Here is a 17,316-nt window from a genome sequence, read left to right on the forward strand (position 1 = left end):
TATGGCATGTAAGACTTTAAAGGTCATCACCAGCACTTTGGATTGGACCTGGAAGCAAACTGACAACCAGTGCCCCTCAGGGAGCAGAGGTATAACATGTGCAGTTCTTGGGGTACACATAACTGCTGCACCACTGCATTTTGCACCAGCTGAAGCTTCCAGATACTCTTCAAGGGCAGCCCTGTGTAGAGCATGATACAGAATCCATTCAGGAAGTGACTAGGGGATGTGTGGCTGAGAGTAGAGCCTCCTGGTCCAGGAATGGGCACAACTGATGCACAACATGAAGCTGTACAAAGGCCCTCCTAGCTGTGACTGTCACCTGCTCTTTGAGCAGGAGTCCTAAGTCCAAAAGGACCTCCAGATTGCTCACTGGGTCTGTTTGGGGCAGTGCAACCCCATCCAGCACCAAAGATGGTAAATCCCCAAATACAGAAGACCCCCAAATGCAAAGCTGCTCAGTCTTGCCAGGCTGAAGCCTGTTGTTCTCCATCCAGATCTCCACAGCTTCCAGGAACTGAGAAGGAACAGCAGCAGCATCACTGTGTGTTGCTACTGTAGTGGACCTGGTCTCAAGCTTTTAAGTTTGACCCTGATCCTTCTAGCTATCACAGAGAATGCAGTTGTATTGTGTTTTATAGGCTAGTGTTAGTCTAACACAGCTTTACAGTTGCACCTTTTTGTTTTTGCTGTTTATTTCTGCCTCCAACTGATGTAGGCTTAGTAGTGTCCATCACAGAAAATATTCTCTAAAAGTGACAATAGTGGAAGCTGGTAAGCTATTCCTTTCTCCCTGCCAGAAGTTCCTTTTCTGATTCATTTTGGGGGACAGTAGCATATATTTTATTAGAACTGTGAGTGGAAAAAAATGGAAAGGATAAATTGTGGACCCTAATTGAGGATATGTTTGTGTAATGGAATGTCTAGCAGGTCCTTGAAACATGGGAGAGGAAACAGAACCACTACAGAAGAGACACCTCAACCCAGAAGAAGGAGGAAAGCATAAGAAACTCTGTCTTGATTAGGTTAGATAGGTGTTTCTCAACCTTGGCAACTTTAAGATGTGTGGACTGGTTGGGGAATTCTGGGAGTTGAAGTCTACACATTTTAAAGTTACCAAGGTTGAGAAACATTGGGTTAGAGATAAGCTGAACTAGAGAATGGCTTTGATAGGCTCTCAAGATTCTAATACCTTACTAGCAGTAAGAACTTTCCAAAAATCCAAGTTGTTCTTGTTTCCTGAGTTTGCTGCTTTAATGGGGTTGACATTATCAGATCTTACTGTCTGTTACAAGTTACCCCTGGTCCTAGGGTTTTGAGATAAGGAGGAAAAACTCCCTGTCCATTTTCTCCATGCTGTGGGTGATTTTACATACCTCAACCATCTCTCCTCTCACTCACCATTTTTTCCAACCTAATGCCAGGCTTCTTCTGGCAAGCTGGACTAGAAATAGATGAACAGCTGTTCAAGGTTACAAGAACTGGTAAGCAGATTTATTGGAGAACAGTCAGAGAAGCCATTCTCAAAGAATTCTAGTGATTGCTATATATCAAATGCAAAACCTATTTATAGTGATATCAAGGTTCACCTTCTTGGGTCTCTTTCTTTGGAGTTAGAAGCTAGTCTCTTTTGGATGAGAGAGATAATGTCCATCTGTCTCTTGTTCTGGTAATGGACAGAACTTTTTGCTTTCACTTGTTGTGAGAACTGGCTCATAGTTAAAGAGTCCTAAATGTTCTAGGTTTTTTTGCTGTGAGGAAAGTGTTTGAGTCCATGATTGTTTTAATTAACCTCTGGTGCACTTTTTCCAGCTGTTGTATATCTTTTTACAAATGTAGAATCCAGAACTTTATATAGTACTGCAGATGTGGATGTACCATAGACTTCCTTAGAGGCATTACATTGTTAGCAATTTTATTTTCAGTCTTTTTCCTAATGTTCCCTAGCATGTATTTTACCTTTTTAAAAGTTGCTGCAATCTGAGTTACATTTTCTTTGAGCTATTCACGATGACTCCAAGATTGTTTTTCATGGTTAGTTATAGACAGCTCAGATCCCATCAGCATATACATGAAGTTAGGGCTTTCTGCTTCAGTGTGCATCACTTTACACTTACTTAAGTTGAACTGCAATTGCCATTTGGTTAACCATTCATCCAGCTTAAAATGATTATTCAAGGGCTCTTTACAATCACCAATCACCAATCACTTTTGGTTTTTACCATCCTGAATAGTTCAGTATCGTCAACAAACCTGTCCAGCTTACTGCTAAGGCAATATCATTTAACAAGTTAAAAATCAACACAGAACTTTGCGTTCTTTGTTCCTTCCTCCCATTGAGAAAATCACTCATTTCTTCCTACCTTTGCTTTTTGTTCTTTAAGTGGTTAGCATTTCATAAAAGAATAAGTCATTTTATCTGATGTCTACTAACTGTATTTAAGAAGATATAATAAAAAAACTAAGGCTTTTTGAGTATCCAGGTATGCAGTGCAAATTGGGGCATCTTTATCCAGGTGCCTGCTGACAGACAGGATGCTTGCTGATTTTCCTTCATGAAAGCTTGATTTCAAAATACATAGGTATTTAGTTACTTTTTCCTTTTTTAACCATTTCTACCAGTTAGTGTGGCATTAAGCTGTATGGGATGTAACTGCAGTGCATATATGTGGGAGGTATATTATGAGTTTATAGTAGGCCATAATATTGATGTTTGGGTTTAGAATGTAGAAGCTGCATTTTTGAAGAAGAAGAAAAAAAGCAATGAACAAAGAAGATTCTAAGGCAGCTTCTCCTTTGTCTCTAGATGAAGCCTGAAAGCTGAGCACTTTATTCATGCCATGTGGCTCATGTATTTGATAATCTCAGTGGAGGAGCCTCTCAGTTGTGCTGTAGGACACTCATATTGCCATCTGATTGCTTGCAGTGATCAGAAGGAATTGTGGCTGATCTGCAGGCAACACTAGCATACGATGGGTACAGCTGAGAGACCCATTCACCAAGATCATGAAAAACCAATGTGGAGTGGAAAATCCTGCAAGAGCCATGTGGTTCGAGTGGGATGACATCCTCTACCACCAAACGAGCAAGTTTGCTCCAAAGAAAAAGGCCAACTATTACAAGGAAGCCACATGGAATCTTGCAACCAGCTTGATCCAGTGAGATCTGTTACAGCTGAACAAAGAGAAGGAAAGCGAGTACATATGCATTGCATAGATCAGTGTTTCTCAACCTTGGCGACTTTAAGATGTGTGGACTTCAACCCAAGCATGGCTGGCTGGGAAATTCTTCTGGAAGTTGAAGTCCATACATCTTAAAGTCACCAAGGTTGAGAAACCCTGGCATAGATGATGCTTTGGACAACCATAAGCTCACCCCGCAGTTCTTATGTACTGATCTCGTTATTTGTGGTTTTTCCTATTTGCAGTTTCATATCAGAACAGAACCCAGCAAATAATGAGATTACATTTGCAATCTAAAATCAACTTAATATTATTTTTACCTGTTAGTTTTATAACTCTAAATAAGTTATGTTTTCTTTCACGTTCAAATGAGGGTGCTGTAAAGAAAAGTAAATTTCATGGGTTTGCTGCTGATTTTAATTATGAGGAACTTCAAGGGCATTCTCTGTACTCCTTCACAGTTCAGAGTAACTTCCACTGTATATGATATCTCTATGATTTATTGTCTACAGACCCTCGCATTACTTTGATTTTCATGGCAATGCTTGCTTACATAGCTGTTCATACTTCTGTTGAACAGAGAGAGAAACCCAATATGAATTCTTTAAGGAAAATATTGAATTCAAGCTGTGGCTCTAAGAATTCCTGTCTAGTCCACAGCTGAGCTAATTCAGGCTTCATTTGATTCAGGTTATGATAGATTGTGTCTTCCAGTAGACTTGATCCCTTGTTCACAGCTTCCTTAAAAGGTGAGCTTGATTAATTTGATCCTGGCCTTCAACAGGCTATATTGCTGTCCCATGATCTTTGATCAGAGCATCAAAAACGACTAAATAACAAAGCCTGCTAGAATACTAATCTCTTCTGTTCTCAGGCATTTAACATTAAGGATCATATAGGATTCTCATTTTATTTTATCTGTGTATTGTTATTCTGCCTTCCAACTCTCAGCATGCCATTTTTCTCATTTTCTAAGAAAGTAAATGGATGTAGAGAAAAGCTTGATAGGGGTTTCTGGTGTCTCCTGTTCTGGATCATAACTTATGAGCTGAAGTCTAGTGGGTTGGGCAAATGGCCAAAGAGAGACTTGTTTATGTTTATTATTGGCCTCACAGCGTACTAATGTGAGTTAAAAAAAAGGCACTTTGTAGATCTTTAAAGAGAGTCTGGGACAATTTGAAGTTAAGTGGTTAGGGCAGAAAAGACTTTAAGCACATGATTCCTTTTAAAACCTTGTTTTTAAAAGAGAGCACAGTTGGCTACTTCTCTGTATCAATATAGGCAATTTTAAACTATTATTGTTACAAATGGACAATTGGTGTAATCCCCAGCCTCTGATTTGTAAAAATTATTTTGATGTTATTACTTCTCAGTAGAATAAGCCTGCCATATTTTTCATGCTAGTTGCTGCCCTTCTGACTGCCAATTCCATTCAGAGAGAGAAAAAAAGTTTCTTAAGAGATGAGCTTTATCCATAAATTGTTCTCAATAGAAACAAGTAGAGAATAAACATTTCATCTGAATATTATGCTGCTGTCATTTGAGGAAATATGTATGTCTGGAACTTGAGAAAGTCTACTATAGTGTCTTTGGATGTATGGGAATCGTGCTATTTTATACGTTGACAAAGACTTATGACTTTGACATAAGCTAGCTTTAGAAAAGGCTGAGGAACATGAGACGTTATTGCTGATGCACACTGGATAATTGAGAAAGCCAAAGAATATCAAAAAAGAAGTCATTATGTGCTTCATTGATTATAGAAAGGCCTTTGATGTGTTGATCACATCAAGCTGTGGAATGTGCTCAGAAAAATAGGAACCCCAGAATATCTCATTGTCCTCATGAGAAACTTAAGTACAGGTTGGGAAGGCACAGTTCAGACAGAACATGGTGAATCAGTCTGGTCCCAGTTTGGCAAAGAAGTGTGACATGACTGTAATGCTCTCCCTTTATTTATTCAACCTATATGCTGAATATATATTAAGGGAGGCTGGATTGGAAGAAGATGAGCATGGCTTTAAAATTGGAGGAAGAAACATCAATAATCTGTGCTATGCTGATGACACTACCCTACTAGCTGAAAATGAAAAGAATCTGCAAGCTCTAGTAATACAAGTCAAGGAGCACAGTGAAAAATGGGACTAAATTAAATATAAAGAAGACTAAATTAATGACAAAAGGTACAACAACCAGCTTTAGAAGTGGCAATGAAGATATTAAAGTGGTAGATTGCTTCTGTCTTTTAGGATCAATCATCAACAGTAAAGGAACAAGCAATCAAGAAATACACCACAAACTAGCACTTGGTAGAGCAGCCACAAAGCCTTGGGAAAGATATTTAAATGCCGTGATGTGTCTATACCTACAAAGATCAGAATTGCGCAAGATACTGTATTCCCTGTAACACTTTATGGAAGTGAAGGTTGGACTTTGAAGAAGCAGGATAGGAAGCGTATTGATGCTTTTGAAATTTGAGGTTGGAGAATTTTGAAGTTGAGAATACCATGGACAGCCAAGAAAACAAACTGATGAATCATCAAACAAATCAACCCAGAGTTCTCACTAGAGGAACAAATGACCAAACTCAAATTATCCTACTTTGGGCATTTTATGCAAAGACCCAGCTCTCTGGTGAAGGCTATAATGTTGGGAACATGGAAGGAAAGAGAAGAAGAGGACAACCAGCAACAAAGTGGATGGACTCAGTTAGAGTGGTGATGGGTGCACCACTGGAAGACCTGAAGGACCAGTTTGGGGATAGATTGTCCTGGAGAAAATCTATCTATGTGGTCGCTAGGAGTCAAAAATGACTTGATGGCATATAATCAGTCAATCATCCATATAAATTCCACAGTAGTAAGCAATATGATTAAAATTATACACAGTTCAATAAAAATGTTAAACAGATGCTCGTGATGAAAACCGAAGGCAGCACATACAGAATACCAGGAAAAAAACCAGTCAATTAAAATACCTCAGTAAAGCTTTTGTGGGGAGGGGATCAGGGAGGGATTTTTTTTTAAAGTGGTAATTATTTTATTTAACCAAACAGTGATCAAGAAAATATAAGATCATTGAACACATGGATAAATTGGCATCCTCTGGATACAGGAATAAATATAGCCAACAGTTCCTTTTCCTAAGAATGTTCTGTTCTTCAAGTCCTAACAATCAGTATCATGATATATAAAGATTTAGCCCAGGCGTGTTTTTGGAAACACCTGCAGCCTTTCCTTTTAAGCAAAATTTGTTTTGTAAAAACAACAACAACAGCTAGGGCTAAAATATAAGAATAAAGCAGGAACAATAGTTGGACTGGCAATTGCAAAAGCTTCTGTGCGTTCTCAGGGGATAGCTGTAAAATCTTTCACTGATCTGCTCAAATTGCACTGTTGGGAGCCCCAATGAGAAAACAGTGGTTAAGACAAGCCTCTTATATTCCATAATAAAATTTCCATTTGATAACAGCTTTTAGATTTTCTTTGCATGCTGCATGTACCAAGTATGAGATTAGCCTTAATGGCCTCTTCCAGCCCTGCATTTCTATGATTCCTAGGTGACATATTTTTTGATTTGAAATACTAAGATTCTGCTTGACTGTTTTTTTAACCTAAGGAGCAATATGTTACATATAAATCAACACCGGTTCCTCCCTCTCTGGTAAATGGAAAAAGGATGTTAACAGCAATTTTCTTTCATTGGGTTCTAAGGGAATGAGTGTAAGGTTGTTTTAATTGTGACTTAAACAGCCTGATGTCTTCTGTTGTTTAGGTTATGCTGGCTGCTTCTTACTGGTCCCTTCTTGCACCTGCTATTGAGCTAGCTGAGGACTCTGGGAAGTTTGGAGCCTTGGCCTTCCTCCCTGTAGCTGTTGGCTTCACGCTGGGAGCAGCATTTGTGTACTTTGCTGACCTCCTTCTCCCATGGCTGGTGAGTAGCTCTCAAAATCTGGTCACCAGGAAAGGTGAATTTATAATTTTTGGTGTGCTGGAAATTACTCTTGGCCTGCCCTGAGTGAAGCAGATGGTACCAAGGTGATGTGTACCATTTTTGATCCTCCTTTCTTCTCAAAGCCTGCTGGTGAGTTTGGGGAAGATAGAAGTAGGGACAATGTTTTTTTGGTGCTTTGTTCCTTTGATGCCTTACTGTATTTTCCAAATCTAGAAGTTGTATCATGAATTTTTATCCCACAGTTATTATAGGATGGGTCCAGCACTTGAATTGTACCATAATGGCTAAGAGTCTGAACAAGTTTCCCTTTCCTCTCCTGCTGCCTATTGTGAAAACATCCCCTTGCCTTCCAGATAACCTCACTCAGTGATTCTCCCTATGTTACCTTCTCCAACCTGAATAGGGCTAAGACATTATTGGCTTTTATAACCCCAAACACTTGATTTTCTCCTACTTTTGTTTGCAAAGGTTTCCTTGCATTTGCAGCTTTCTTTTTCTGTTCCATTCTGGGTTCGGGGAAAAAACTTTCAGAAGGGGTTGAAAGAAGACCAAATGAAAAGTGAAAAAAGACAGAAGGAAGGAAGGTCAAGTGTGAGGGACCAGAAGTGGTGTCGTCTTTTTTCTGTTTCCTCTTCCTGGCCATCCTGTTATCTAGTCTTCCCATTGGTCGTGCTTGTCAGCCTACCTTTGGACCTTCCCACCTTATGGCCCTGTAGGGGGGCATTGGTAGCAGCAGCAGCAGCAGCATAGGTTTTTCCCTGGGTTTCACCAAGACATGCAAAAATTTTAAAATTTCAAGAACCTGTTCTGACCTTACCTGTAGTGTTCCAGTGTTCTGAGTGTACTGGAAGCATTTTGAGCTTGAAACATTTTGAATTCAAAACATCTGGATATCATTATTCTCCTCTACCATAACAATCAACTTCTCTGTCTTTTTGTATCTGTGTCCTTGTTAGGTATCAGGAAGCCAAAATCATTTTGTTTTCCCACCTGCCAAGTTCTTTGTCTCACAGTGGGAGGGACAGTAAACAGAGAAGTCTAGGATGGACACTAATGACCATCTTGACAAACAGTATTGCATCTGTAGGTGCCTTTTTGGCCATGCCAACCTTAGGCTGTTGGGCAATTTGGATGCTTATATCTCTATATACTTCGTAGTTATAAAAATGAGACAGCTCAGCCTCTTTTCTCATTTCCTTTCTAGTAGATGTCTTTTCTATTTTAAATCCAAGAGAAGGTTTTAATTAGTTTATGGCAATTCTTACTTTCTCCCAGTGTGGAGATTCTGAATTGGCTTTTTGAGCAGTACGCTATTCCCTTCAATTTTTAGCAAAGAGCTAGAACAGAGATGTAACCTCAAGAGCTGCTTTATGTTAGAAACATTTCCTCAGTTCCTGACTGGAGGAATGGACCTTTGATTAGGCGGAGTGAGGCAATTATTTTCATGAATATCTTTTATAAAGCTTCAGATTGACAATTATGTACTTTGTTGATATTGGCTATTGGTTTAGCAGATACAAGTTTATATAGAGCAAACATATTCAGCAGTTTCTATACATTTTTTTTTCAGCAAAAAATGACAGTGTTTCAGGAAATGTGCCTAGATTTCTGGCAGATATGCAAGAAGGATAATGTAATAGGTAATGCCACTGGTCTTGCTACAAGAGAACAATTTTTCTTGTATTTATGAACCAAATTGACATTTCCTGCTAATAATGAGAAAGCTCTTTTATCTAAATTTACCACAGAGAATGTAGTTAAGCTCCTTTTCCATCTCCTTCCCTCCCTCCCCCTCTTCTTCAGTCTCTGTCCTGATAAAGATCATAGCTATAGCAGCTTGTTAGTACTGCTTTTTCCATTAAGTAAAGCTGAAGTGAGGAAGGAATCCCTTTTTAGGTTTCTGCAATGTGATTGAACTGCTAATGTCTTCTAAATTACCTAACCAAGTCTGCAGTATTGAAGTCAAGGAGTAGCTTCAAAATGTTGAACCGCCAAGATATCCTTCTATCCTAATATTTAATGTGATACTTTGTGTATTTTGTTTCACTATGTCCCAAACATCCTAGTGGACATTTGGAAGATTGTATTGGTTTTCAATCACTTAAGTTAGATGAAGTAATTCATTCCAACAAACATAGTTTTAGACACTTAGATTAAAGATGCCCCTTCTGTCTCTTCTCTGAACATGCAGAGAACACCCTTCAGGAGTAAAACCTTTCACATTGGTCCCTTTTATTCAGGTTAACTACTAGATAAGCAAGCTGCTGGTAGCAAAGGAGGCATCTTGGCTTTGGTGGGCTAAGTAATAAGCCACAGAATTGGACATCTTGATATATTGCAGTCTGGCAATTTCACAATTCAATTTCAGTTTTAAGGTTCTTTTTTTTTCTCCGTAAAATGGCTATGTTATGGTCAGTTATGGAATGTTCTGTCAGACTGCAATGTTTCCTCCCTCTGGTTGTTCAGTGCTGCCAGTCTTGATGGCAGAAATGCATCCCTTTATTACTTTGCACAGAGACTGACCAGTTTGTTTCATGTAAAGGGTAGGAGGGCATTGCTGATGGGCATTGGAAAATAAGTAAGTGAATGAACCCATGATGTTGTCAAAGTCTGTTTAATTATTTCTGTAAGTGTATCATGCCTAAACATTTCCAGTGTTCCATACATTGCTAGAACCAGAATAATCACCAGAGTACATCTTCTCTCAGTGAGAGGAAGCTGAGAAAAAATACCATCACCTGGCCCAGAAAGATAGTTAGAGGGAAAGTGCACTTTATCATCTTCCTGCCTATTAGCCTGTTTGTTATTTGGTGGGTGGGTTTTAGTAACTGAGACAGAAGAAAAAGGGACAGGGTTTTCCCAATTACACTCCAAGCACAGTCACTTGGTGAAGAAGAAGAAGAAGAACAGAATGCTGGATCTGATAAATATCCTACCAAGGAGAGAAGAGAGAGACATCACATTTCTTGGCCTTCAATATAGCGAACCCTGACAAAGGAAAATGTGTTTCTGTTTAGCTAGTAGAGATCTCAGTAGCTTTCTGGTGTGAACCAGAATATCAGAGTAACTATCTCAGGTGGAACCTTCTTCCTTTTGCCACATATTTCCGGTAAGAGTATTTTGAAATGGATGGCTATAATGCTGTAGGTCAAAATGCATTTATGCATCTGTTCTGCCTTTCATCCTTAACTGGCTTTGTGAGGTAAGGGGGAAAAAAATTAAGCAGTGGGAAACAAGATAAGACAGAGGCTCGAACTTCTCTTTGCTTTGTGAGTTAGTCCTTAATGATGAGTGCCACTTGTCAGCATACCATGCTGTGTTAATTGTTTCTTAGAAATTTATATCCCATCTTTCCAGCGCTCCTGTATTGCTCATAAGAGTTGTTAACAATTTAAAAGCACAAAACAATATAGACTCAATTCAGTAAAAATAGTGAGGTCATAGGTATTCAGCACTGAAACAGGGATAAAATTCGTACAGGCACATCTGATGAATTTGCAGGTTCCTTGGTGGATAGAATCTCTTGTATCTGCTCTGGATTGGGCACCAGTTGGACAGAGTCCACTGCAGGAAATGAGGTAGCCTCTTATGTTGCTATCTGGGATTCTTTGCAGCCCAATAAGTGGATAGGGTACTCTGCAGTCTGAATTCTGCCACTATTACACTTAACCCATGTCTCTCCTGGGTTGCTGTTCTTCAGAAGGCTTTTTGGGGCATGAACAGCTAGCTTTGGCAGATTATCAACACTTGTTTACGGGTGGACATAGTACCATCCACTCTAAAGGAAGTGGTGATGTGCTTTCTCCTAAAGAGACCATCCCAATTCTTGAGAACTTCAGCCCAATTTCCAGTCTTCCACTCCTAGTGAAGATGGTTGAGAAGGTGGTTATGAAAGATCTAAAGAGGATCTCAGATGAAATAGATCACTCAGTATGCTGATGTTCAACTGTACATCTCCATCAAGAGCAAACTGGAGATGCCGTAGAAGTCCAAACCAGGGCCTGGAGGATAGGGAAAAACCAGCTTACATTTCACTTCATCAAGATGTGTAACTTGCTAGTTGTCTATAGATTTGTGTGTGCCTTCAGGTCAGTTTTTGACTCTTGGCAACTGCCTGGACAAGCCCCTGCAGTTTTCTTGGCAAGGTTCTTTGGAAGTGGTTTGCCATTGCCTCCTTCCTAGGGCTGAGAGAAAGTGACTGGCCCAGAGTCACCCAGCTGGCTTCATACCTAGGGTGGGGTTAGAACTCACACTCTCCCAACTCTCTATAGTTGTCTATAGACATTTAGGCAATCTAGTAACATTGGTTCTGGTAGTTACTCTCAACAGGGTCTCACTCCCCCACAACACCCAAGAGTTGGTTTATGACTTGTGAGTTCTCCTGGATCTTGGCTTCTGCTTAAACAAAAGGTGAAAGTCATGGCCAGGGGAGCTTTTGCTCAGGTTCAGCTGGTGGACTTCTACTTGGACCAAGATAGTCTGGTGATGATAACTCACACCTTGTTCACTAGTTAGTTGGGTTACTGTCCACACAGAGCTGTCTTTGGAAATGAACCAGAAGCTACAGCTTGTGCAAAATGTGGCAGCTAGATTCCTGACAGCATAACCCTTTCAAGCCAGAATAACACTTGTTTTGAAGTCACTGCATTACTTGCCAGTCAGCCTCTAAGCTCAGTTCAGAGTGTTGGTTATTACCCTTAAAGCCCTTTATAGTGCTGCACCAGGATATATCAGCCAACACCTTATCAGAATCAAATCTGTGGCCCAGTTGAGAGAAGACCTATTTGCAAGGTTCATGGGACATGGACTAGATGATAGACCTTCTCGGTGGCATTCCCCACTTATGGAATATCCACCTTCCAGAGGTACAAATGGTTCTGATTTGTGGCATTCCATAAACAGATCAAAGCAGTTGTATTCTAGCAGGCATTTGGACATTAGATTGTTTGGTTTCAGCGGTGTCTATGATGTTATTGATCATCTTTGCTGATATCATTTTAATTTTGTATAATGGGTTATTTCGCGTTTGCTGTTTTGACCTTGTACCTTACTCCAGATCTGTTGGCATTTGGCAGACTATAAATGTGAAATAAATAAACAATCATTTAGTAGGCAAAAAAACTTAAATAGAAATGTTTGAATTAGCTGGGCTTTATCATTTTCAACTTTATGCAATTTAGGAAAAAAGGCTTCTACTTCCTATTTTAGGGAGCAGACAGGTTTTGTATAAGAAGTGATCTTTCAGGTCTCCTGGATCCATGCAATTTAGAGCTTCAGTGATAATCCCCAACAAGCAACTTGTTATTCAGATCTGATATAACTAAAATAGTTTTCCAATCTGGATTTTAATTCCCAGTTTCCCTGTTGCGTGGCCCTTGCTTAGAATTCTAGAAATTGGAACATCTAGAGGGTGTCCATACTAAGGAAGGCTGATTTAAACTGTGTGTTATTATAAGCAGATCTGACTTTCTTGAAAACAGATACAGCTGGTATTCCACTCTGAGATGGGTAAAGTCATGCCTGGTCACTGACTATCTGATGGAAAACCAAATGCAGGAGCATTCTTAAATTGGAAGCCTAATCTGTTGAGGGTAAGACAAGCCGTATTTCAGAGTTTGTCTCCTTCCTGATCAGGAACACATCTGTCTTGACTGGATTAAGATTCATTCACCCTCAAGAACCTGTCTAAAATCGCAATTGCTTCAGTGAGTTTGTGTTTCTTTTTGAGTTTTTTTCCTGTTGAGCAAAAGCACACATACAGTTCTGTGAGAGAGTATTTGAGCCATTTTACATTTTCTGAATTTTTGCATATCTTTACCACTGTCCTCAGAGCTTCATGTGGATTCTACTCATGTAGAAGGAGAAGAGATAACCTTATGTAGAAGGAGAAGAGATAACCCCATAACCTTGTATTTTACAGAAATTAATAATCCAGATCGCAAGTCCAGTGTGAAAAAATAATTGCTCTCCTAGATCAATCAATTCAGCAAAAGGGATAACTAGGACTAGCTGTGTTTGTAATTCAATCATAGTTGATTTGGGCCAACCCTGCCTTATTTAAATTTTGCTAATTTTGGCTCCTGTCATCACAGTAAGGCTGTTATCAAACAGATTCTAGAAACACATTGTTCAATAGAAGTTTTGTGAAGACCTCTGTCAAAAAAGTCATTGATGCCATTAGCCTGGGAAAAGTTTCCCGAAGTCATTTCCAAATGAGCCCCTTGATTCATATAGCTTTAAAATGGTGATGATTTGGAAATTAGTGAATCTTTCCCTAAGTGTCTGTGTGTCAAAATCACTCCAAAAGCACAGCATAAAATAATTCATTTCAATTCAAGTAACTTTTCCATGTGCTGCTCTTGCACATTCTTCATAGCAGTTCGAAAACATGCAAATGTGAGTAGATCAATAGGTACCACTTCGGCGGGAAGGTAACGGCGTTCCGTGTTGTCATGCTGACCACATGACCCGGAAGTGTCTACGGACAACGCCGGCTCTAAGGCTTAGAAACGGAGATGAGTGCCGCCCCCTAGAGTCGGACACGACTGGACTTTACGTCAAGGGAAACCTTTAGCTTTACTAAAGGTAATGCTCAGGTTACAACGGCTATTGGGATCAAGATTTCCATTGCTAAGTGATGCAGTCGTAAAGTGCAATGTCACATGACTGCATTGCTTAGTGATGACAATCCTGGCAGTCCCAGTTGCTGTCATAACCCCAAAACACATGGGTTGTTAAGTGGGAAGCAGCAGGAGTCCCAGGTAAGGAGTGCAGGGGTGCTGCGGGGTGGGTGGGAGAGGGCTGGTAAGGGCCAGTACAGGCCACACATGAGTTGGGGGAGGCCGAGAGCAGGCTTGGGAGGCCCTGCACACTGTGTGCAAGCACAGGAAGGCCAGCAGTGGATGGCACAGTGTGACTGCAGGAAGGCCAGGGGATGGATGGCACAGTGGGGCCCAAGCACAGGAAGGCTGGGGGGACTTACCAGAGTGATTTGTGACCTTCCCTGCTGGATTCCCCATTGATTTTGCTTGTGGGAAGCTGGCAGGGAAGGTCACAAATGGCAATCGTGTGACTGTGGGACGCTGCAGCTGTCGTAAGTGTGAGCCAGTTGCCAAGCACCTGAATTGCAATCACATGACCACAGGGATGCTGCGACAGCCAGAACTTTGAAGACTGGTCATAAGTACCACTCGTTCAGCACTGTCGCAACTTTGAACAGTCACTGAACAAGAGGTTGGTAAGTGAGGACTTCCAGTATGTATATTGTTACTTCAAGTGTCTCTTTGTTATCCCCTAATTCTTTTTCCTTCTACTGATCCTTCTAGCAGGGTCCTTTGTATAGAGTTGTGTCTATGACCCAAATATCTCAGGGTTGGTTTGTTGGTTTGATGGTCTTTATGAGCTTTCTTCCCTCTTGTGCCGTCTCTAGGAGTTCAGGATTTGATCTATTGTGACTTCAAAGGATTCTCAATATTTTCCTCAAAATCTGCATTTCAAAGGCTGTCTGCCTGTTCTCAGGCTCCTTGGATACTGTCCATGTTTCTCAGATGTAAAGGTGAGATGACCAAATATGGTATTTGGTCATTCTTAAATTTTAAATCCATTTCCCTTGAGGACATAATATTCTACATGTCTAAAAAGTCTTTGCTGGCAATTTCTATTTTCCTCTTTATTTTCCCATCTTCCATGATAAACAAAACAGACAGACAGACAACATTCCTGTCTTGCTGCAGACAGGCATTATTGACCATTGTTTATATTTTTTGAGGGTCTTTTTTTCTTGAAGCTACCATCATGTTGGCTTCTTTTTGGTATTAAAATGTAACCTGTACTTTTCACTTGTTTTTGTTTTCTCAGTTAGAAGGTTCAGGTTCTGTTCTTTTTCTTTCAGGAGCCCAGTATCATCTGCATATCTTAAATTGTTTTCATACTACCTATTGGCAGTCCTGATGCAGTGTTTAGTTCAACAAATATTACTTCAGTACAGACACAGAAAAGGAGGGGTGAAAGGACACCCCTTTATAGTGCATTCCTTTTTTGGATTAAAAGCTCCTTCAGTCTTGAAAGAAATTTGTCCCAGTTATAGATTCATTATCATTCTAATGCCTTTGCCATCCATTCCAATTCCACAGCTCCAAGGTTGTGATCAATATTTCATGTTTTATAGAATCAAAGGCATCTGAGTAATTGACAAGCATGAAAGTATGTCTTTTTGTTTTTCTAAATATCTCTTATTTTTTCCAGACTGAACATTTTCCCCTAGTGCTGCTATCTTTAATAAATCCACTCTAAGCTTATCACATTGTTCTGTTTTCTTGAATTTCTTAAGAAAAGGACGTCTAATAAAATGTCTGCAGCATGACTGATAAAACTAATGATTCTGTGTTCAGACCATTCTATAATTCCGGCTTACTTAGAAATGGAAAAAAAGTTGAGTGCTTAAAGTCTTTTGGCAAGTGGCCTGTTGCATATATGTGATTGCAGATTTTGATTAGAATTCTTGTTCCCTTTTCCCTAGGGATTTTAAAACTTTAAGTGATTTTTTATCCATGCCTAATGTCTTCCTGTTTTTTAGACTTCTGGTATTGCTTATTTTTCATTTTAGTACAGCTTGCCTGTCAAGGTTGTACATTTTCACCCTGTGTACATAAAACAATTTTTGCCTATTCATATTTTATATTTTTTGCATATTAAAATCATCCAGGAAGTCACAAAGAATTCCAGAACAATACTGGGGATCTGCAGGCCTCTCTCATGTTGGCTAAAGTCAGTGTTCATGAATCCACCAGTAGACAAACATTGGGTAGACTTATTTGTCCTATGGACCAATAAGTCAAAAGTAGATCTTTTCAGTCGACATGGGTATCACTATGTTTGGCAGATGCCAAACACTACAATCCACAATAAGGACCTCTTATCAGCTTTCAAGCATGGAGGTGGTAATGTCATGGTTTGGGGATGCTTTGCTGCCTCAGGGCTGGGATGACCTGCCATCGTTGAAGGAATCATGAATTCTGCTTTGTATCAGAGGATTTTGTGGGAGAATATCAGACCATCTGTCTATCACCTGATGTAGCACATATGGGTTAGGAAGCAAAATTATGATCCCAAACAAAAAAAGAAGAGTACAAGAAAATGGATGAAGAAGAAATTCAGTGTTTTGGGGTAGCCTTGGGAGAAGTCTAGACCTAAATTTTATAGAAATGTGTCAGGACCTGGAACAAGCAGTTCATTCCAGAAAACCTCAAATGTTACTGTGTTGAAGCAATTTACAATAGAGGAACGGGCCCAAATTCCTGCTCAGTGATGTGAGAGACTGATCTTCAATTACAGGAAACCCTTTGGTTCAATTTTTGTAGTTATAGATATACAAAAATTCAGATTTTTTCCCTGAAAATTTAGAAAAGATATGCAAAAATTCAGAACATGCAAAAGTGGGTGCATAATAATTCAGTGCAACTATAAACAGTAATTCTCCAACCATCATGAAATTGTTGGAAAGGTATACATCTTTCTACTTATTCCAGGTGGGTATTAGTCACAGAATAAAATCTGAGACCTTTATAAGCATTCAGCATGATCAGTCACAAAGCATCTGTTTCCACTGCCTCTTCTTGCTTCAGAGGGTTTTGGATGGTGAGAAGGTGGCAGGATCTTCAAGATCTGTCAGCCTAAGGAGAGCATCTTCTCTTGCACCTGAGTGAAGTTTTCTGAGGCCTGTAGTAAACCTAAAAGAAAGAAATCCTGTTTGGTACTTAAGTGAGTTTTAGGGAGGGGCTTTAATCTTGTTTTGAAAACTTGTTTGGTGAAAGATAACCAAAAAGTTACTTCTTGGAAAAGACACAATACTACACTGTTTCTACAGTTAAAAAACAAAACAAAACAGAATAATGATTAAAGTGAACTAAAGTTGGAGGGGGGAAAGGATCTATATAATGTTAATGTAGAATTACCTAAACTTTTTAAGGAACTTTGTGTGAGGAGTGTTTTTTTTTTAAGTGAAGGAACAAGTTGCACACCAAAAAATTGAACATCAAGAGGCCTTAGTCACTAATCCCTCCAGTGGGTATTTATATTGTGTTTGATATCTTATTTCAATCCTAAGTGGTTGGTGTTGAAAAAAATCATATAACCAGAAGGCTTTTCCAGAGTTCCTAACAAAACTAATGACTGGAATTGT

The 17,316-nt window shown here is 39.6% G+C and overlaps 1 protein-coding gene across 3 annotated transcripts in view; it reads left to right on the forward strand.

Moving 5' to 3' along the window:
- SLC39A11 (solute carrier family 39 member 11) overlaps positions 1-17,316 on the forward strand; it is a 386,037-nt gene that overhangs the window by 36,426 nt on the left and 332,295 nt on the right. For 2 of the 3 annotated variants that reach the window (XM_063293436.1, XM_063293437.1), the window contains exon 4: positions 6,957-7,115. The exons of the other annotated variant lie outside the window; for it this stretch is intronic. In XM_063293436.1, coding sequence (XP_063149506.1) covers positions 6,957-7,115 — 159 coding nt within the window. The remainder of the gene's footprint in view (positions 1-6,956; positions 7,116-17,316) is intronic. 3 annotated transcript variants of the gene reach the window in all.

The sequence above is a fragment of the Candoia aspera genome, chromosome 2 (genome assembly GCF_035149785.1).
Source record: "Candoia aspera isolate rCanAsp1 chromosome 2, rCanAsp1.hap2, whole genome shotgun sequence".
In the NCBI taxonomy this organism is placed as follows: Eukaryota; Metazoa; Chordata; class Lepidosauria; order Squamata; family Boidae; genus Candoia; species Candoia aspera.